At 43.5% G+C, this 21298-nt stretch overlaps 1 protein-coding gene across 3 annotated transcripts in view; it reads right to left on the bottom strand.

Moving 5' to 3' along the window:
• Positions 1-21298, bottom strand: part of TOP2B (DNA topoisomerase II beta) — a 95567-nt gene that overhangs the window by 13863 nt on the left and 60406 nt on the right. For all 3 annotated transcript variants that reach the window (XM_053263896.1, XM_053263893.1, XM_053263895.1), the window contains exons 14-27: positions 20356-20466; positions 18683-18788; positions 18264-18373; positions 15557-15649; positions 15360-15474; positions 11389-11510; positions 9746-9894; positions 7097-7328; positions 5889-6023; positions 5596-5796; positions 4536-4731; positions 4348-4439; positions 3198-3353; positions 2604-2687 (exon numbers count right to left, since the gene is read on the bottom strand). In XM_053263896.1, the coding sequence (XP_053119871.1) occupies positions 2604-2687; positions 3198-3353; positions 4348-4439; positions 4536-4731; positions 5596-5796; positions 5889-6023; positions 7097-7328; positions 9746-9894; positions 11389-11510; positions 15360-15474; positions 15557-15649; positions 18264-18373; positions 18683-18788; positions 20356-20466 (1902 nt within the window). The remainder of the gene's footprint in view (positions 1-2603; positions 2688-3197; positions 3354-4347; positions 4440-4535; positions 4732-5595; positions 5797-5888; positions 6024-7096; positions 7329-9745; positions 9895-11388; positions 11511-15359; positions 15475-15556; positions 15650-18263; positions 18374-18682; positions 18789-20355; positions 20467-21298) is intronic.

Raw genomic sequence — 21298 nt, 5'->3', positions numbered from 1 at the left:
GGGGGGGGGGCAGATCTCAGAGGCTGAGATATTCCTTATGTATGCTCAAGCCCTCAGGCATTCATAACACTATGTTGCCTTTTTCTCCTTTGAACAAGTTCCCAGTGCCATATCACAGACTGCTTTTAAAAGTTTCCCAAGTTTCAAAAGCAGCCTGCCATGAGGCATGACAGAATTTGTGCAACCAAAATTCTGATAGTTTTAGTGAGTGGCTTTTGTGGGCTCTAGTGATATGTTTTTAAAAATGGGAACAGACTAAAAAAATTAAACACACAAAGAGAATGTCAAGTATCATTGTTGGTTTCAGATAAATTAAAATTTAACAGCCATGGTCTCCGTTTCAATATTCACTAACATTCTTGAGCCACATTTTTGTCATGGCAGTGAAGAACTGCAACATAGGCTAGTGCTTGATTAATTCTGTTTTAAATAGTAATATTATTTCCTATCTCTTCTAAAAAAGCAATGTAACTTGCAAAACTCATCTGATGCAAGTTTTGCAGCATACTTCCTCTCTTAGGTCCTTTCATATATGCAAAACATGTAACACTAGTGCTTGAAAAACTTACTATTTGGTAATATATTTTGCCACAATATGATTCACTTGAATAAAGAAGTAAACACAGAGATATGCTTATTTCTGCATTTTCCACAGCAGAATATGCTACTTATGCCACACCTTCTAAGTAGGAAGATCCAAAAACAAGTATCTCCCAGTCTTGGCAGGGATCTGTGTAATTTAATTACTCTCATTTCTTAAAACTAAAGAGACCTAGCCAAATGTTTTTAAAAGGAAAACAACATGCAGAAAATATCTTTGCCAAAAAGCGCTGTTAGATTCACAGGTTGCAGACGATGTATCTGAATATGTACTGTAGAAAAACTTGGCAGGCAGTAATAAACTATAGACGCCCAGGCAAAACATGCTTAATGCAAAAAATAAACTCATAGTGCAAAGCCTGCATACTGCTGAAGCTTCTGGAATCCTGGCCACTGTAACACGTGTGGCAAACAAGTGTGATAACACTGCAAACAAATAAAACTACGCAGAGGCGTAACTATAGGGGGGGCAGGGGGGCACGTGCCCCGGGCACCACCCTGGTTGGTCACATGGGGGGCGCCAAAAAGTGCCCCCGCCGATCCCCTGGCTTTCCCATTTTGGGGTTTTTTTTAAAGCACAGCAGTCGAGTGAGCAGTCCGACCGCTCCGGTCCGCATGGTGCCCCCTCCCCCGGTCCCGGCACCACACCCCGCCCCCCCCATTGCTCGGCTCTGGCGTGCGGGCGCCTAAAGTTTGTCGACTCAAACAATCTTCATCTTCACAGCATGAGCAGGAACAGCAAGTACTCCGCACTCCCAGTCCCCACCCTGCCACCAGTCGCACATGCATGGTGCTGGTGTCTGACTCCTCCTCCCAGCTCGCTGCCTGCAGCGCGTGCGACGGCGACGAGGCAGGGAGTCGGACTCAGAGTTGGAGCAGCGACGGGAGTGTTTCTGCTGCTGAGGCCACTGAGCACAAGCACTAGGGGGAGTTAACGGCCGGCCGCTGCCGCATAACACAAGCAAAAGCACCAGGACAAGGTGTGTGTGATGACTGATGTGTGAACTTGGTCGGGCGGGGCAGGCTTGGCATTGCACCTGGCTGGCCCTTATACTTCTATTACTAGATGGCCAATTGATTTCCATGTTTTTTTACGGGGTGGTGGTGAGGGCATAGATGACTCGGTGGTAGTAGGGCACCTGCTTTACATGCAGATCATGCCAGGTCCCAGGTCCACTTCCTCCTCCCCACCTGAAGCCCGAGGCTGGTGTGGACAACTACGGAGATAGATGGAGCAAACGGCTGCGCCTGACTGGGTATAAAGCGGCTCTCTAGGGTCCCTTTAAAACTGGAAGAGGAATTTGATGAGGCCGCTGGGCTGAACAGAGTGTTTTCACCTCCTCCCACCGTCGAGGAGGGCGGTCTTAATACATTTCTGCCCGCCCTCATCACCCACCGGCTAGTAGCCCCCAGACTGCGCAGCACTAGACCGAATGAGAAGAAGTTCTCTCACACGGCCATGGCAGCAGCCCCGCGCTTCCTGCCTCTCTTGGGGCTAAGAAGCCTTTGCTGGCGCCCTGGTGGACTTGGAAAGGGGAGCGCGCCTAGAAAGTTCAGCGCGGTGGCACCTCCCCGGCGGCTGGAGCTGCGGGGCATCTACCCACCCCTGGCCACTCCCTCCACCTCACAAGGCGAAGTGGATTACATCCGGTTGGAAGAGAACATGCGCCTTTACGCCGGGCTTCCCTTCCGAGGTAGGGGCAGCAGCAGAAGGGACACGGCGGCAGTGGGCTCCATCTAGGGTTGACGTTCATCAGGCAGCTTGTCTCCCCTGACCTTTTGAGTTTTTCCCTGTCGCGGCGGGGGACGGGGGACGGGCGCAATTTCAGTGCTTGCCCCGGGCGCCGTTTTCCCTAGTTACGCCTCTGAAACTACGAAGATTTCGCCTTTCACTCTTTTCCAACAGGCTTCATATGAAAACAGTTTAAAAGAACAGCTATTCCAGACTAATTCTCCTCAATGAAAACTGAGACATTAGTACTTAATTAAGAAAGATAGCTTACATCAAGCTCTTCTACAAATGCTGCTAGATCTTCTTTCCAAAGGTCTGAAGGAGATTTTCTCTTGAGGTCACTGAGTTCCTTTCCCTAAAACACAAAGGAAAAGATGTGATTATGGTGAGAATTCTTGAACTAACAAATGTATTCTGAACGTTCAAGATGATCAAATGTTATCATACCAAAGTTGGGATTGTCATTCATGCAAGCAACTGCACAATTTATTATTTCTATACATATGTTTGATCAATAGTGTCTTAATAATGATCTTAACACATTTTGCAACATAAAAGGCATTGTGCTCATGATGGGGCTGGTTAGCGTTCCAAGTTAAATGTTGGTTAACATCAGTGATGTAACCAGGATTGCCTGGAAATTCTGGGTTCTTACAACCTGCTCCATTGGGAAAAGTGAGCCTGCTGAACACAGTTAACTATTTAACTGTGACTGAGCCTATCATGAGAATGTGGCCAACATATACAAAATACCAATTCTTAACATTTATAGTGTAACTTCTTGTCCCATAGTTTGCAATACCACAGCCTCATTTACAGAAGATTAGAAAGCAGTTTTAAGTTAGAGGTTCTGAAAAATACTCACTTTTGCATCACGCTGTTTAATGATGTCATCTACTTTCTCTTTAGTGAGACACCACAAAGACATATTTAAGATGTAGTTGAAATCTGGGCCTGAGGTAGATCCGGAAGAGGAGGAATTATCATCATTCAGATTCTGCATTTCTTCCTCTTCAGCTGCCTATAACAAAATCAAATTGGTTGATGCTACTGTACATATTTCCTACAACTGCAAAGATGATAAAGGTAAAAGGTAAAGTGTGCCATCAAGTCAATTTCAACTCCTGGCACCCACAGAGGCCTGTGGTTTTCTTCTGGTAGAATACAGGAGGGGTTTCCCATTGCCTCCTCTCGCTTAGTGTGAGAGGATGCCTTTCAGCATCTTCCTATATGGCTGCTGCCCGATAGAGGTTTTCCGCAAAGTCTGGGAAACATACCAGCGGGATTCAAACCGGCAAGCATTATTAGTCAAGCATTTCCCCGCTGCACCACTAAGACAGTATTTTATTTAGATCATTCTTCTTTCTTATTAGCAATATAAAGTTGAAAACTCATGAGTTTCAAGAAAATTTGGTAGGAGCAGAAGACAATTAAAAATATACTAACCGAACCGAGGCACAGCACTTGTGCTGCTAGTCTCTCCTCGCCGCTTCCCCCCCACTTCCACCCCAATCTATTCCCCATCATTTTCGCCCACTGGCCGCCTCCTTTACCAGGGCCCGCCTCCTCCTCCACCACTCTCTCCCCTCCCAGCCCCCATGCCCGCCACAACAGCCCCAGTTGCTGCGCCAGCCTCCACCCGGCCATTTTCAGGAGCCCACCGCCACTGCTGCCCACCCAGACAGGCTCCTCTCGGCAGCACGGCTCAGCCACCCGCTGCCTCTTCTCCTCTCGTCGCCCCCAGCCGCCGGAGCGGCACCCCCTCGGCCTCCTCTTCTGGGCTCCTCCAACCCCCAACCGACGTTTCCCTCAGTCCCAAACTCTCGCAGAGAGTGGCAAGAGTTCCGCCGCCAAATCCTGGGCACACATAGTCCCTAGAGAATTAAATATATAGATATCCATATACTTGAGAGAATAAAAACAAGAACAACCAACTTAGATATTGTAAAAAAAAAATGGCAATACAACAACTCCTCTTCAGTTAAAGAACCATTCTTGTTTCCTACACGAGTTACCTTTTCTTGTGCTTCCTTCCAGGCTTTCACAGGGTCAGATTCATAGCCTCTCTGGACTAACATTTGAATCAAATCTCTTTTTGATTTATTCTCTATGTGAAACAATAAAGGAAAAAATTGTATTTAAGATGTTTTTATGTATGGTCGTCTGAACTTTAAAAGGTGCCTTAAATTTTACAAGTTCTTACCTATGGTAATTTTCCCCTGTATTTTCTCTAAAATGAAGCGAGCTTGATTGTTAAGCTTGGCAGATTCTGCCCCCAACATTCCTACAAGCCACTCCTTGCGCAAGCCATAATAATTTAACCGCAAGTCAAAGAATTCCTTCAGAATATCTTGCACTGTTTCATACTTCTTCAGACAGCCCATGTGATCAAATAGCACCTATACAAAAATAAAATATTTGTGATTAAAAATTATTTAAAACTTTGCACATGGTTAAATATACCCAGGAGATTACTTATTTTCACAAAAACACATGGAAACAAAACACAAAACTGCAACCCACGGATCATGATCCAGATCAGTAAATTAAACCAAAGGCTTAGCTTTGCTCAACTAATTATTTAATGTGAAATACTTCAATCTTGATAGAAAATAAGACTTGAATCTGACAGAAAATAAAACTTCACATACACTTCTATATCAACAAGGAATTCTAGAGTATTTTATTTCAGAAAGTGCTCCCCTTTCTATGTTGGATTATTCACTGGTGTCTTGTACCAGTATAAAGTTTCTTTATACTTTTGGTGTGCCTCTACCAAAAGCAAAACATCTAAAGGTAAGCTCTGTATATCTGAGATAATCACTTTGTTACATACTTCTATTTCATTCTTAAGTTGAGAGCCATGATTGTGTTAGGAGTTTGGAATTCTGAACTTACTCTAATCTTCAACTCATGAGCATGTAAATAAACTAGAGGCTAAAGTGAGTCCATTCCTATCTTAGGAACAAGCATTTTCTGAGTTGCTTAATTACTGAGGTTTAAATTATGTACTCAGTGGAAAAAGAAAGAGTGTTTTCTGCTTCACCAGATTCCTTCAATAAGGTATTGAAACTGAGATTTCATAAAAAACCTCATAAAACCTCATAAAAATTAAAGTACAAATAAGCCATTATTATTTTTGCTATAAAAATAAATATAAGAGATGCATTTAGTCATGTGATGTATAGAATCTCTCAGTACCATGGCAAAACAAAAATGGTAAATCATTGTTAGTCTGGTAGTCAAACATATAGAAAAGTTACCATAGAATTACAAGTTAGACTTGTTTGAAGCTTAAAGACTTTGTGAAGTCCAGCAGCCTCTGCCTGAGCAAGTTTTTCTTCTGTCATTTTCACAATAAACTTCACAGTTGTATCAGTGTGATACTCTTTATAATCAGAAATTAATGCTGGTGTTTTTTCGGTCCCATTCAGCATAGGTTCTAACACCTGCTCTTTGTAAACCTATAAATACATTTAAAAATGAGCATTAGTTCTTTAAAATAAAACAGTACAAATGTTCAAAATCTTGAATGACTTTGGTTAAAAGAACTCACCTGAGTCCATGTTCTAACTGGAAGCTCTGTAATTTCTACTGTGTTCCTGTCAACCACAAATATTTCTCCACTCACTACATATTGGTTCTGACCAAGTTCCTGGATCATTCCTTTAAAGTTTTTGTAGTTTGGAAGCTGGGAAGGAATGTTGACATGTTATTAATATATGTATATGCACGTAATTATAAATGTATTCATAAATAACAGTCACCATCACAAAATGCTAGAGAGTATCCTGTACAATAACTTTGACAGAAGAATGAATCACTTTCACTCCAGGTCTGAGGCATCCTGAAGACCTCTTCTAAATAAACTTAGTAAACAGATGAAATAGTACTGTGGCAAGGATATTGTGAGAACTTGCTAGATTTCTCATATGCATGTTGCTAAAACTGGATTCAATACATAGGATCATAACATTTAGCAGTTCTTTGATATTAGCATCCGTTAGTCCCAGACAAATGAAAAGCTCTTTTTGAAAATGTGTACAGCCTTAACTATGCCATATTCTGTCATGATCAAATACAGATATTACATATAAATGAAGAACTAGGCCTTAAAAATGGCTTTCACCAGAACACATATCTAAAATAAAGCCCACATTACCATTTTAAGACAAATTAGGTTTTTGCATAGATACTGAAGACGTGCACCGGGTTCAAACATAATGGGGAACTGGAGACAGAGCAGCCAGAGGTCCCCAAACCTGAATGTCCGAATGTGGGAAACTGAGGGTTCACTCACCAAACTCCAATTTGAACCCTTGGGTTGTAGTAAGGTTTGCTGCTCAGGCCTCCAGTTTATGGCTGCCTCAATATCATCCAAATTCAGTAATGGAGGCAGCCTTACCCAGGACCAGAGTTGAGGGAAGGAAGCTCCTCCCTCTCTCCATCCCAACTGGCTGCCGTGGGTGTCCATCAATCAAAGGAGAAAATCCAGCAGCCAGTTCCCCCTCCTCTCTGCAGTCTTGCAGACTGCAGAGAGGAGGCCAGAGCTTACGTCCAAATTTGGACAGGTAAGCACGTGGGGGGAGGGAGCGGAACTGTGGGTCCACTTGACTCTCAGTTCTGTATTATGTCCAAACTGGGTTAATATCTCACATTAGCTTTCTTTGTTTAGGGGGAAAAACCAGAAAAATCCATCTTTTAAAAATATGAATTATAAAATTACCTCCCACCCCTTTAAAAAAAATATTAAAGTTCCATTACCATAGGATGAGGGTCCAATCCATCTAACATTCGTCTGACATTGTTCACAATCTCTCTAGTATCATAGTTTGGAATTTTACATGCCCATCCTGTGCCGATGCCTTCAGCACCATTTATTAAGACCATAGGAATTATGGGAATGTACCATTCAGGCTCTACACGCTGGTTATCATCATAAAGGAACTTAAGTAGGTTGTCATCCACTGCAGGAAAAAGAAGTCTTGCTAAAGAGCTGTAAAAGAAGAAAAAGAATCAAAGCACTTTCAAGTCAAGCAGTTGTTATTTTTTTGTATACTGCTTTTCAACCAACTTTTAAAAATGTTCTCAAAGGGGCTTATTTAGCAAAAAGAATAAGAAAATTGTTTTCTGTCCCAAAGTTGCTCACAATCCAACCAACAACAGTAAGTGGAGGGAAGTTATGCTGGGATGAACAGGCTTAGTTGCTCTCTGCATCGCATATTTTAAAAAGTCACCACTCCAAAAGGTATCTTTTTGTCAGGTTACAGGGGTTAAGTTATACACTATGAATATGAGGGCACTATGAAAAACAGGTTGCACACCTGTAACTGATGATCTGGTAGTGAACCACTGGCATCCATTAGAAATGGGTTCTGCACCTGTGCGGAAGCCTCTTGGTGTGGACTACCACAGCTCCTTGTGGCGCTTTCGCCCTGCCCCATGTGACCACATAGCTATTTAAGGCAGGAAGAAATGCCAGCATTTCAGTTCCTGGATGACTGCCAGAGCAGGCAATCATCTCTGTAGCAACAGGTGAGTTCTATGATGTAGACTTGTACTACTGCAGTGGGGAGGTTCGGGAGGTAGTGATGTGCACAGAACCGCAGAGCTGCGGTCCGGCACTGGGGTAGGGGTTCCTTTAAGGGCGGGGGAGGGTGTACTTACCCCTCCCGCCGCTTTCCCCCCCTCCGACGCGCCTTTTTTAGTTAGCAATTGGGGCGGCAGGATACCCCCCTGCTGGCCCTTCCGCCACTCGGCTGCAAAAGGCTTAAGCAGGGAGGTAGAGGCTCAGACATTGGAAGGTGAGTCTGTGTTTCATCTTATGTGAACTGCTTTGCTTTCATCTGAGTCTGTTTAGACAGCATTACCGGAGTGTACGTAGATTGGGGCTCTTCCATCAATGTCTGAGTGGTGCGAATGCAGTCAATACCTTTTGCTTTGCTACAGGTGCAGAAGCACACCCTGCAGCCAGTGTTCTTACAGGGAGACCATGAGAAAAGGCCACTGCCAGTGGGGTCTGTCTGTCCAACGAGGTTCACTCCTATGATCTATCCTCCTGGTAATTGTATGCTTAACCTGAGGAATCCCGTCCGAAACCATAAGGGCGGGCAGATGATGAGTCTTGGTGCAAGAAACCACGTGTGCCAACTGGTCGTAGTGGCTAGATGTGCTGCTGTAAGTGCATAACACCCAGGTGGACACTGCTGAGCAATAGTTGACTCCACCAAATCATGAGTGTCACGCTCTACAGATTGCAGGAAACCTCTAAACGTTGATGTAGATGGGGTAGTGTTAATGGAGTCCAGCACTCAAAGCAGAGATTGTGCTGTGTTGCGGTCCAAAGCTCCAGTTCTCCAGATATAACCAGCCTCAGCATCTTCGATCTCAAAAGTAATCGGGAGCTGACAACCTGTTCTGTCAGAATTGGTGTATTCAGAGCCAAGGGTATGTCTCGCATTGTTGATGTCAACGGCAATCTTATTGGAGTCAATGCCAGTGAAGGAAACATTGCCCTTGGTACCGAGACAGACCCCGACACCATAGGAGTCAGCCTCAGTGTTGCAGGCATCGAGATCGACAAAGGTAGAATCTGAGCAGGACTCAAAGTGGAGCACATTAAAAGTCAATGCCGACACTTTCAACGTCGATGCCCTCTATATCAAAGGCAGCTCCTTCACTGTCGATATTGAAGTCGACTCTGCTGTTGATGCCAAGACCATGCTTGGTGCCAATGGCTTCAACACAGATGTTATGACCACATCTTGTGCTGAAGACAGGGAGGGAGTATCCTCCAATGCCGAAGCCCACGTGGGACATCAGTGGAGCGCGTGCGCGGCGGCGAGTGTGCACGTGCGGCAGAAAGGGCGCATGCGTGATCTTTACTTCGGTACTTGCAGGCTAACGACGGGGCCAGGGGCGGCAGGGAGGAACGCTGCCGCCCCAGAATCTTTCTCTAAAACCACAGCGCCAGAGGGGGAAGAGCAGCGGGGGTGGGGAGTACCACCCCCACCCTTAAAGCTACAACCCCCCCCCCGTGCCCGTCCGGACTGGTTTGGACCCTTGCACACCCCTAGGGGGGAGTTCGCTCTGGGCTCCTCTGGAGCCCAAGCCACAGGGCTTCAGCAGCCCTTTTCATTGGCGGCTCAGGTTCTTTGAACCCATTGGCACAATGGTGGCTATGCCCCTGCTACAATGACTGTTTTTAGATGTGGTGAACAGAATTGTACGCAGTGCTCCAGGTATGGCCACACCAACGTTTTGTATAAGGGCATTATAATATTAGCCGTTTTATTTTCAATCCCCTTCCTAATGATCCCTAGCATGGAATTGGCCTTTTTCACAGCTGAAGCACATTGAGTCGGCACTTTCAATGAGCTGAGCCCCACAAATTTGTTTTGAACAAAATGTTACCTTAGCATAGTGAAAATGTAACGGGGACTTGCAGCATCCTTGCCACCATGAAGCCGAGTACCAAACTGACCAATAGGCTGTAGCAAACTGACATTGTTACTTCCAACAAAGTTCTGTGCTAAGTTGACAATAGTCATCATTAGCGCTTGCTAGGAGAAAAATATTTGAAGATTGTTACTACAGGGTACAATATTGCACCTTTTAAAAAGACATTTATTTGTCATCTTTGATCTACTGCAGAATCAAATACTGACTTAACTGACTAATTTCCTATCAAGTTTGATTAAAAGGGCTGCGAGTGGGGAGTAGAAGAGAAATGAAGACTCCCAATCTTACCTATCACATTCACCAGTATCACTGTCATATATACATGATGACATGATGGAAAAGAGGTGGAAGTTCTTCTTCCATGCATTTACCACTGAAATCACCAAACAGGAAGCAACAGATGGCATCAGGCCTGCTTTTCCAAACCTGGGCTTGCCCTGTTACCCAAACTGACCATGGTCTCCAAGTTCTCACAAAGAAATATGCAAAGCAGAGGCGTATCTAGGGAAAACAGCACCTAGGGCAAACACTGAAATTGCACCCCCTGTCCAAGCATCTGACACCCATCTTTCAGAGAACTTTACCATCATATCAGCTGAAAAATACAAGTCAAGCTCGTTAATCTTTTAATATTTCAAAAACTATTTAGCAGTGGACGTAGCCAGACCAAAAAATGCTGGAAAACTACAAATTTCAGTATGCTGGGGCTCATGAAATACCCAAATACTATGTGGAGATGTATTTGGAAAACTAAACAGAAGTGCCTGTCTAATTCTCTACTATGCATTGTAGCATCACCATTACATAAGTTTTAAAAATCAATGGAGAATTTGACTTTCCCCAGATACTCTGTAAATAATTAAAGGATATGCAGAGTAAACTGTCACTGCTTGGAATATATTCTAGTATTTCAGAAAGACAGTTAAAATGAGAGAAAGAGAACAAGAATCTCCCAGTGGGCCTTAATATTAAGGGTTTCACACTGATTCAAAGACAAACTCACCATTAATAGCCATATTAGCAAGACATCACATTTAATTCACTTATCACAAGAAGCAAAGTTAGAGCAAATGAATACAATCCTAGCTCTTAAGCGTCAGCTCAGTATTCACAAGCCCTGATTCTCTGTACATAGTGCCAATCTGAATATGTGTACAGTGTCTTATATTATATTTTTATTATTATTATTTTTACCCGTAGCTCCTTTGGGGGGCTTCCTAAAGGCTGGGGGGGTTGCAAAGATTCCCCCTCACCCCGCTGGCCTCTAGGGCCTCGCAGGGACCATTTGAGCATGTGCAGTGGCCGTTTTTAAAAATAATCTTTTTTTTAAAAAGGCCACTGAAAACAAAATGGCCACCGCGCATGCTCAAATGGCCTCTGCAAAGCCTGGCATGACCTAGAGCCTCACAGAGGCCATATGAGCATGCACGGTGGCCATTTTGTTTTTGGAAGCCATTCTTTAAAAAAAATTAATTTTACAAAATGGCGCCCCCTTCAAGTGGCGCCCAGGGCACGTGCCCTGCCTGCCCTACCCCTAGATATGCCCCTGATGCAAAGCACACTTGCTCACTCTGCCCACTTTTATTCATACCCACCTCTCCATGATGGTAGGCTGACATCTCAGCAACAGAACCAGCCAACTGAGCAACTTTAACTTCACGTTTATCATTTCTCTTACAGCAAGTGAACAAAACCTTGCGCTGACCTGGTTTAAAACCTGTTGAAGAAAAACATTTATTTATTTATTTATTTAATTTTTAAAAACACTTTTGGAAATTGTGCTCTAGCTGTGCCAATCTCTCTCTTATTGCACTTGAAGAGAAATGCTGAACAAAATGATACTAAAAATTTAATAAATTTTAAAAACAAATCTATATGAATTCAAGTGAATATTGAACTAAGTAGTATCACAAGAGCACAGAAAATAAATCTTTCCTTCACATGTAACACAGCAACTAAGTATAGGAGAATGCACTACCGCAGCAGTATTCATTATGTCTGAAGCCACCAATGTCAGGCGGAGAATGTCGGTTACTGATCTCAGTCCAACACGCAAAACTCCAACCTCTAAAATCAACATTTGAAGCTGGCTTGCTGAAGTCAGGCTGAGACTGAGAACCATGACACTGGTGGCTTGAGACGTCACGAAAATGGCAGTGGAACTGCACGCCTGGTGTCAAGCAGCAGTTCTCCTGTACATCATTGCTGCCATTAGATGTGAAGTTGCCCTTTTACTGACTTACCACTTAAATCTAATTTCGATTCCAGAATCTTCAGACTAAGGCTGCAATCTTTAGGCTCATCATGCCATGACTGGGTATAGCATAGTCATGGCATTATGAATCTAAAGACGGCAGCCTTAGTTTGACAATTCTGGAATAAGAAGTAGATTTAAATGGTAGGTTAGTAAAAGACCAACTTCACACCTCTTCGCATAGGGGTTAAAAGACTGAGCTGCAAATCAGGATTTCCAGGGCTCAAATCTCACCTTTGGCATGAACTCACTAGCTGGCCTTGAGCAAGCAACTCCCTCTCAGCCCAGCTCCCCAGCTGTAATATGGAAATAATGCTTACTTATCTTATAGTGTTGCTATATGGATTATATCAAGGCAATACACCAGGAGAGCTTTGCACACTCAAAAAGTGCTATAAAAATGTTAAGTATTATTATTGTTACTAGCCCCACCAAAAAATTCCTAACCTTTGATTCATAAATACTGAACCTGAGCCATTAAGCTAGACTTCATAAAGCCTCACTAAAATATGCTTGGATTTCGTTTGAAGAGGAGTAACTGAATGTTACTCCAAAGTAACAGAAACCAATCAGAATGTCATACTCCTAAATTAAAACATTGCAAGACAAAGTAACTGTTATCTGACCTTCTGAAGAAGAGTAATAATTCAAGAACTAGCCAACCCTGCACAGAACATCTTTGCGCTCTTTGGGGCCGGCTGTTCCCCCCTCATCCTCCCTCCTGCCCCGGTTTCGTTTGCCCTCCCCCACTTCCATTCCTCCCCTCCCTCCCCACCACCACCTGCACAGAGCATCTCCGAGCAGGCGGCCAAAAAGGGCCCCACCGCCGCTCCTCCTCCCAGGTGTTGAACAGGGAAGCCCCACTGCCAGTTTCCCTTCCACCCCAGCCTCCAACGGGCACCACACATTCAGCCCCACTCCCCTCCACCCAAGCCCTCCCCCCCAGCTTATGCCTCAGTCTCCAGTCCCGACGCCTGACCGCTTCTCCCCCCCTACTCCCCAATCGCTGCTTTCCACCCCACTCTAGTCATGTGCACGGACCGGTTCGGAGGCCATTCTAAAGGCCTCCAGACCAGTCCGGACACGGGGTGGTTTTGGTTCGGGAAGAATGTCTGGGGGGTTCCAAAAAGAATAGGGGGGGCTTTACTTAACCCTCCCAACAACCGTGCTCTATTTCTCCGAGTAATCGGGCGGCAGGATAGCTCCCTGCCGCCCCCTTCAAAGTCCTGCTCGGCTGGCGGCCGCCCACAAGAAGACCCGTGGCGTTCAAACAGACCCATCGTGAAGTAAATCCATCGTTACGAAGATCCATCGTTAAGAAGATCCGCTCTGTGTAGTCCCCGCTTGCAAGAAGTCAAGACCCCCTCCCATTCCAAGTCACAAGAGAGGGCGGCGGGAGAACTCCCCTGCCGTGCCCTTCCCCTTTGCCGGTCTGGCTGCAAATGGCTTCTAAGAAGCCTTTCGCGCACGCGCACGCGCGCGAAAGGCTTCTTAGAAGCCATTTGCAGCCAGACCGGCAAAGGAAACGGCAGCCTGCAGGGAGTTCTCCGCCGACCGTTCTCCTTTAAAACGGTCGGCGGAGAACTCCCTGCAGGCTGCCGTTTCCTTTGCCGGTCTGGCTGCAAATGGCTTCTAAGAAGCCTTTCGCGCGCGTGCGCGAAAGGCTTCTTAGAAGCCATTTGCAGCCAGACCGGCAAAGGGGAAGGGCACGGCAGGGGAGTTCTCCCGCCGCCCTCTCTTGTGACTTGGAATGGGAGGGGGTCTTGACTTCTTGCAAGCGGGGACTACACAGAGCGGATCTTCTTAACGATGGATCTTCGTAACGATGGATTTACTTCACGATGGGTCTGTTTGAACGCCACGGGTCTTCTTGTGGGCGGCCGCCAGCCGAGCAGGACTTTGAAGGGGGCGGCAGGGAGCTATCCTGCCGCCCGATTACTCGGAGAAATACAGCGCGGTTGTTGGGAGGGTTAAGTAAAGCCCCCCTAGTCTTTTTGGAACCCCCCACCCCAGTGCCGGACCGCAGCTCTGCGGTTCCGTGCACACCCCTACCCCACTCCCCACCCACGGTTTCTGCGACCGTCTCCTGACACCCGCCTCCTCACTGCGGCTTCCCACCACCGCCTTGGCCCACGGCCGCGCCTCCTCCTCACAGCAGCCATTGCCAGTTGCTGCTGCCACCTCCCCGCCACCGCCAGGACCACCGCCTCCACCTCCCTGCTGCGGGCGGGCCCGCCACCTCCGCCTCCCCAACACAGCCAGGCCCACCGCCACCACCTCCGCCTCCCCAATGTGGCCGGGCCCGCCACCTCCGCCTTCCCAACACGGCCGGGCCTACCACCTCCGCCTCCCCTAACGTGGCTGGGCCCGCCACCGCCTCGCCTGCCTCTCCTCGTTGCCATTAGCTTTCAGTCCAGCGAACATCAGCCAACCGGCACCCAGCCAATCAGGTGCCTTCCTCCCCGGCACACATAACCTTGCCATATCTCCACTCATGGCTGTTTGCTGGCTAAGAGAATTAAGTATAATGATTATCTTTGTGTGGGTAACGAAACAGCACAAAGCAGCAAGAACTGGAATCAGAATGGCCAGGTTCAAACGTCACACTGTTCAATTGTCAAACCATAATCTGGTAAATTGGAGGCTTCAGGCTCCTGTCCTTCCCTGCTTTCCTGGTCTGTGCAACCATAGTTTGCCATTATTTCAGAATCAAACCATTTATATTACTAACCAGGACTGCTTTGAAACCATGGTTTCAAAGAATAGTCTGGATTCATTCATTCATGCTAACCACAGTCCACCTAATCAAACATCACAACAATTATGGCTAGAGCAAACCAGGAAAGGGGAAACTGTGTGACATGAGAGGGGAGTAGGCAAGATGTGGTGATGGCATGTTCCCTGTACTTAAACCATGATTTTGAAATTGGATTCATAATGTTCCAAGTATGGGAGAAAAGGAAGATAGGGGGACTCTGAATGAAATCTGTAAGTCCCTCTCACTGACTCCCCCAGTTTTAACCAAATCATACCCCCTGTGGCCTTCTAAAACCAGTAACCAAGGGGATCATCACAAAATGTAAGGAGACCATGTTGCTCACCCACCTCACCCTACCATCTGAGCACTGATCTGTACTGAGGCAATAAAAACATAAAGTTTTTGAATCAGTTTTGATTCATTGGGAAGAGCAGAACAAGGAGATGACTGAAAAGACACATCAGAGTGACAAACTGGCTCATTTTCAAAACAATTACATACTCAAAATGACAATAAAAAACATATGATATATTCATTCATAAAGATCTACTCACCATCAACAAGGGATGGAATGGATCGCTCATTATCAGAGTTTGAAAAGAGAATCAACTCCTTGTTGATGAAGTCATTGTAACTGAGATGCTTTGTTGCTGTACCATACAAAAATTGCTAAAATAAATAAAAAGTTGTTATTACTTTTCACATCAACAAAAAATAACTTTGCCACTCCCTCTTAATACTTAAATATTACCTCTGGTAGTCCATGCAACCGGCGCTGTCTTCTATCTTCCATGAAGTTCGTCAACCACTCTTTTCGATCATCAATTTTTTTCTTACTGAAGGCCTACAAAATTTTTACATAATCAAATCACAATTGGAAGCTACATGTTAAGCTAGCAAAGATATAATAATTGCACACATAGAGAACTGCGGAGCTAGCATTGGATCATGTATCCAACATGTGGGGGAGGGTGTTTTCACCAATCTGCCCTTCCTCTGTAGCCCCTTGTGACTCACTAAATCTATTAAGGATTGGAGGTCCCCAGGAACAGATCTTTTGAGAGTGCAGGGGGCCAAAAATCACCCTCCACCATTTACACAAACAGAATTTCTTCTGTTTGTGGAAGGAGTTACAAGGCAATCTCGCTATCCGCAGTTTTGCATATCCGCAGTCAGGTAATGGATACCCAACCTTGGCATATGTGGGCGGGGGGAAGGGGGACGGGAGGAAAAGGGTTAATTATGTGTATCCGTGGGCTGGGGGTGTGGTTGTAAATGACCTTGGAGTTCATTTCTGGCTGCCATTTTAAGAAAAGGAGCCATTTTGTGGCTCATTTCTGTTTTTAAAAACCAAAAAAATCTGCATTCTTTCATGGAAAAAATCCAGATCTTTGACCAGGGGGGTGGGTGGGTGGGCAGCATTTCCAGACTGGAGGCCCACGTAGCATAATAGGGCAGTTTATTTTGATCCCCCCCATTTTTGCCTGGTTTCTCCACAGTCTTTGGGCCTCTAGGAACCTAACACCCACAATACCATTGATCTAATTCATCTGTATTCCTTATCCACGGTAATTGCAGAGAATGGAACCCCCACAAATATCAAAGTCCTCAAGCATTAGGAACTGATCCATGGTTTCCCTCTTTTCTGGACAGATCTGCATTCTGAAACAGATCAGACACAGCTTAATGAAGCAGATTTTTTCCCCTTAAAAAACCCCAACTACTTTAAAGTTAGAACTCCTACCCAATGCATAATTTTTCTGACATTGAATTATATTATCTTACAAACAAGAAATGTCAGACCAGCATTTTTGTAACTGAAAGGAGTACAAAAGTAAACCCCTTTCTAATTCAAGACTGTTCTTACAGAGAAATGTCGAAGCCTCTAATATGGCCCAAACCCCTAAATTTTGGGATGGCTGACCTTCATATATCTACTCTATATTAACTACTCTATGTCACCTTTTTAATGCCTCTGTGCACATATTCTCTGCAGGTTTTCCTGTACACTTTGCATCAGTAGACTCTCAAAGTTAGGAAATTGGTAAGATATGTCCACAGAAATAAAGAGACAATACAGAAGCATTATTTTGGATTTTACTATTGAAAACACTAAATACAGATGACTTTTGCAACAGGAGTAAATATGGCAAATCTCTGTCAACACAATATCTGTAATTGATTGTTCACCACTATGCCATTTTATTCAAAAATGCACTCTCTTTCTCTTTCTGAAATTAATATTTTACAAGTCAGAACTAGAGGGCAAGAGGAACCACCAATAGGAACATAGGAAACTGCCTCAATGGTCTGCCATCGAGTCAGACCATTGGTCCATCTAGCTCAGTATTGTCTACACAGACTGGCAGCAGCTTCTCCAAGGTTACAGGTGCGAGTCTCTCTCAGCCCTGTCTTGGATATGCCATGGAGGGAACTTAGAACCTTCTGCATTAAAGCATGCAGTTGCTCTTCCCAGATTGGCCCCATCCCCTAAGGGGAATATCTTACAGTGCTCACACGTCTCATGTGTGAGCACTGCAAGATATTCCCCTTAGGGAATGGGGCTGCTCAAAAGGTTCCAAGTCCCCCGACCCCTGGCATCTCTAAGATAGGGCTGACAGAGACACCCGCCTTCAACCTTCAAGAAGCCGCTGCCACTCATCAGAAGGACCCTGGGGCAGTTGGCACTGCAGCGTGGGAGTTCTTCATGGCTCCTTGTGTTGTCTGAGCAGGAACTGAGCTGTTCTGGTTTTACGCTTAGCCAGCATAATCTCCCCACTCTACTGCTATGCACACATGAATAGCCTTCAACTGGTGCAGCGAGTTCAGTCTGACCTCACTTCTTGATGTTTTTGGAAGTCTCTACAAGGATACAGGATCTCTTCAAGGCATTCTTTCCTATGGTGTCTGCAACTGGACTGCCCATTTTAGAATGGATTCATTTAATTGGTTCAGAGAGCATTGCTCTTCTCACTATGAATGTCTAGCAATGTACTCTGGGAAAATAATAAATTTTAAAAATCCTAATTTTACTTATAAACAGATTAGGTATAAATGGATTATTGGGTGTGACTACCTATTTTGGGCTTACGTAGATAGCTCAGTGAAAAAGTCAACCCAATGTACTCTAGAAGTTGTTAAAAAAATTAAAAAGCAAATTCAGTGTTTTTGAGGATTAGAAAAATGAAGCAGCAATTATTGTAATGTTATAAACATTTTTGGTGTATGTTACTGGTCAATCCATCTCAAAATGAATTCCAAAAGAATAAAATAAATACAAAAATAGGCTTTAAAGTGATCAATGATAGGATCTTTCTATAAGGAAAAATTTCTTGTAGTTTGGAGTGTTTAAAGCATTTTAATCTGCAAATACAATAACTAAACAAGGCTAAAGGTGAAGGTTTGAAAAATATGAATTAAAGAGTAAATTGAGAGAAATTAATGCATGAGGTATTTACCAATGTAATGGCGGCATCATCTTCAGGACCAGCATATCGAAATAAAATTCGATGTCTTTCCATATCTGCAAAATATTCTTTTGCTTCTTTAGAAGTGCTAGTGCCCAAACCTACCCCAGTGTGAAAGAAAAATAGAACAATAACCTAATCAATAAATCCTCCACAATCCCTTAGAAACTAACAGATATCTACAGCTAAAACACTTTGCTGTGAATGAGTTATTACATTAGTGAAAATTCAGAGGCCGCAATCCAGCTAAAGTCTCATGACTAAGTCCCAATGAAGCAATGGAAGTTAAGTTAGTCACAACTAATTCATTTAATTAATCTGAAAAGGACTTAGATATGACTAACTTAAGCTATATTATATCCTAAAGGCATTGGTGTTGGTTTACGTGGAGTGGTGGTTTAAACACAAACCTTTGTAGTATTTTATCTTCCAGGCTTTATGATTCTCCATATGTTTTTTCCATTCATCAAATTCAGGAATACTATAGAAGGCAAGTTCTTGCTTATTTTTGCTTGCCTAAAAACAGAGATATTCCAGTTAGATATTGCAACTTCATGAAAATTATATCCAACATAGGTTACTGAAAAAAGTTCCTTCCCTACATAAGATGCAGCATTCACATGCAAAGTCCCCATAGGGTTCAATAAAACCCTATTTATATCCCCCAGTCTACATACTACAAGTTACTTGAGATCCAGATCTTGACTAATTTGATCAGGAAAGTCCTGAATTGGGATATGACAAGTGTACACAGAACTCCTACTTCCCAAAATGTCCTAGTGTGCTGCTTTCACACAATGGTGTGCATTCACTACCGTAGGAGGAAAGGAAGCAACAGCGCTCTATATAGCTCTAAGGGGATTCTTCCTTGTGTGGAGAAAGGTTGTGCCCATTCTATTCTATCAGCTTCTATCATAGATATTATACACAAAATCCTGCTACTGTTTGGCAAACAAAGGGAACTACCTGGTTCAGAATACACCCCCTCCACACTTGTTAAACTCAAAAATAAAAATAAAATGGTGTTACTTCTCTGCCCCTCAGCCTTTGTTGTTGTTCCTTTTCCTTTTCTCCCTTATAGCATGTATATGCTGTTACATGATGCAAGTTTAGGCATTATATATAACTGGCCCTATCCACCCCCAGTACAGTACCTCCAGTGACTGTTGCTGCTGTGTATCTTATGTTTCTTTTTAGATTGCAAGCCCTTTGGGGACAGGGATCCATTTTATTTATTTCTCTGTGTAAACCACCCTGAGCCATTTTTGGAAGGGCAGTATAGAAATTGAATAAATAAATAATATTTAGGACTGCATATGTTCAACACAGGGGTCAATGTATCCAAACGATTATTTTTCTTTTATAGGCCTTTTGACATTTGAACTTGTTCAGTTTGGATTTGCATGGCTGCTCTGTCTTGTGCTTCATGAATCCAGTGCAGAATTACTGGGGCTTCTAGATTTCCAGCTCTGTGCAAATAAATAGTTTAGCTGAAGCTAACAAGCTTATTCTCAGTTTCCTAAAAAACAAAAAATGAATTTCCAACTCCCACCACAGAATTAATCAGATTCCATAGGTAGTGTGTGACCTATAATATTGCCACAAACCAGTGTCCAGAAAGATTGAAAAAGTATATATATGAGCACCATACATAAATGATACATCTTCCCCTTTTTTAAACATTAAGATATTCTTAAGTTATTGGTATTAAGCACCAACTGTTCATAACTTTATATGTGGTTTCCTGAATTGTTGTATAAGCAGATATTGTTGTATCGATGGTCATGTTTCAGACCACTTTTCCTTAGCAAATTAAGTTCTGTTATATTTTTGTATAGCCTATTTTCTCTTATTGGTATAACCTAATGAAAATTTGATGTGTGTTTGAAATTATTCCATGTGTCTCAGCACGTCTTCCCTTTAGTACACCCTTAAACTCTATGAGGTCTCTATTCATTGTTTGAAAACACGGAAGGATCTTATAAAATGTCTGACAGGAACTAGGAAAATAAGTTCTTGTACCCACCCCTTCATTAGCTATAGTATGCCCATAATTAATACATACTGGGAGCATGTATAGTACCTTTACAATTGGAGTAATGAATTCCTCAAGAAAGCCATGTTTCAGAAGTGATGGCCAATTGTGATGAATAAAATTGATCAGCAAGCCTTTGATGTGGGATCCATCTTGATCCTGAGTACAAAAAAGAACAATGCTTGAATAGTTACAAAAGGGAAACTTATAGGAATGTTGTCATGCATTTCCATATTCATTGCTACATTCTTATTAAAATCATGGCTGTGCAGTATTATGAAAACATCTGGGGATGTTTATAGAGATATAAATATAGGAAAAAATTTAGAAGCAACTTAACAGCAGGCTTGTTAGGAGGCTCTGGATCCTGGAGGATATGCTCAGTCACTAAATATATATACGTACAAAAAGATGACAGATTTTAGTTGAACATTTCGGCTTATGCCTTCATCAGCAGCAGATGGATTTAATAACAAAAAACATACAGCTCACAAGGGGGCAGGTAAGAATGCTGTATTAGCAGAGTTGCAGGGTAGGGAAAGAATGATGGACAGATGTAGCATATGAAGTGTGTGTGTTATTCTCCAATTTCAGTCCACAAAATGTGAAAGTCTATAGTCTATATATTTTTTAAAAATGCTCATTTGTCCAGCATCTCATGATGTGAATGTTCATTAGGAGGATTTATTTACACATCAATGAGACTATTGTTGCTTGAGTTGAAATGTCTGGCCACACAGGTTGCCCTGCAACTCCACTAACACTGCATTCTCAACTGCCACCTTGTGAGGTGTCTGTTTTTTGCTTTTAAATCCATCTGCCACAAATGAAGGCATAAGTTGAAGTGTTTAACTAAAATCTGGTTTCCTCTCTCTGTTGTCAGTCATTTTTTTGTTGTGTGTGTACATACACATGTCTCTGTGTGTCATACACACACACTTCTGCAAGTAGTTGCTGAACTTCACAGAATCCCGTGAGTCTAATATCATTC

This window comes from Hemicordylus capensis, chromosome 6 (assembly GCF_027244095.1).
Source record: "Hemicordylus capensis ecotype Gifberg chromosome 6, rHemCap1.1.pri, whole genome shotgun sequence".
NCBI lineage: Eukaryota > Metazoa > Chordata > Lepidosauria > Squamata > Cordylidae > Hemicordylus > Hemicordylus capensis.
This window is presented reverse-complemented; position numbering and strand designations above follow the sequence as displayed.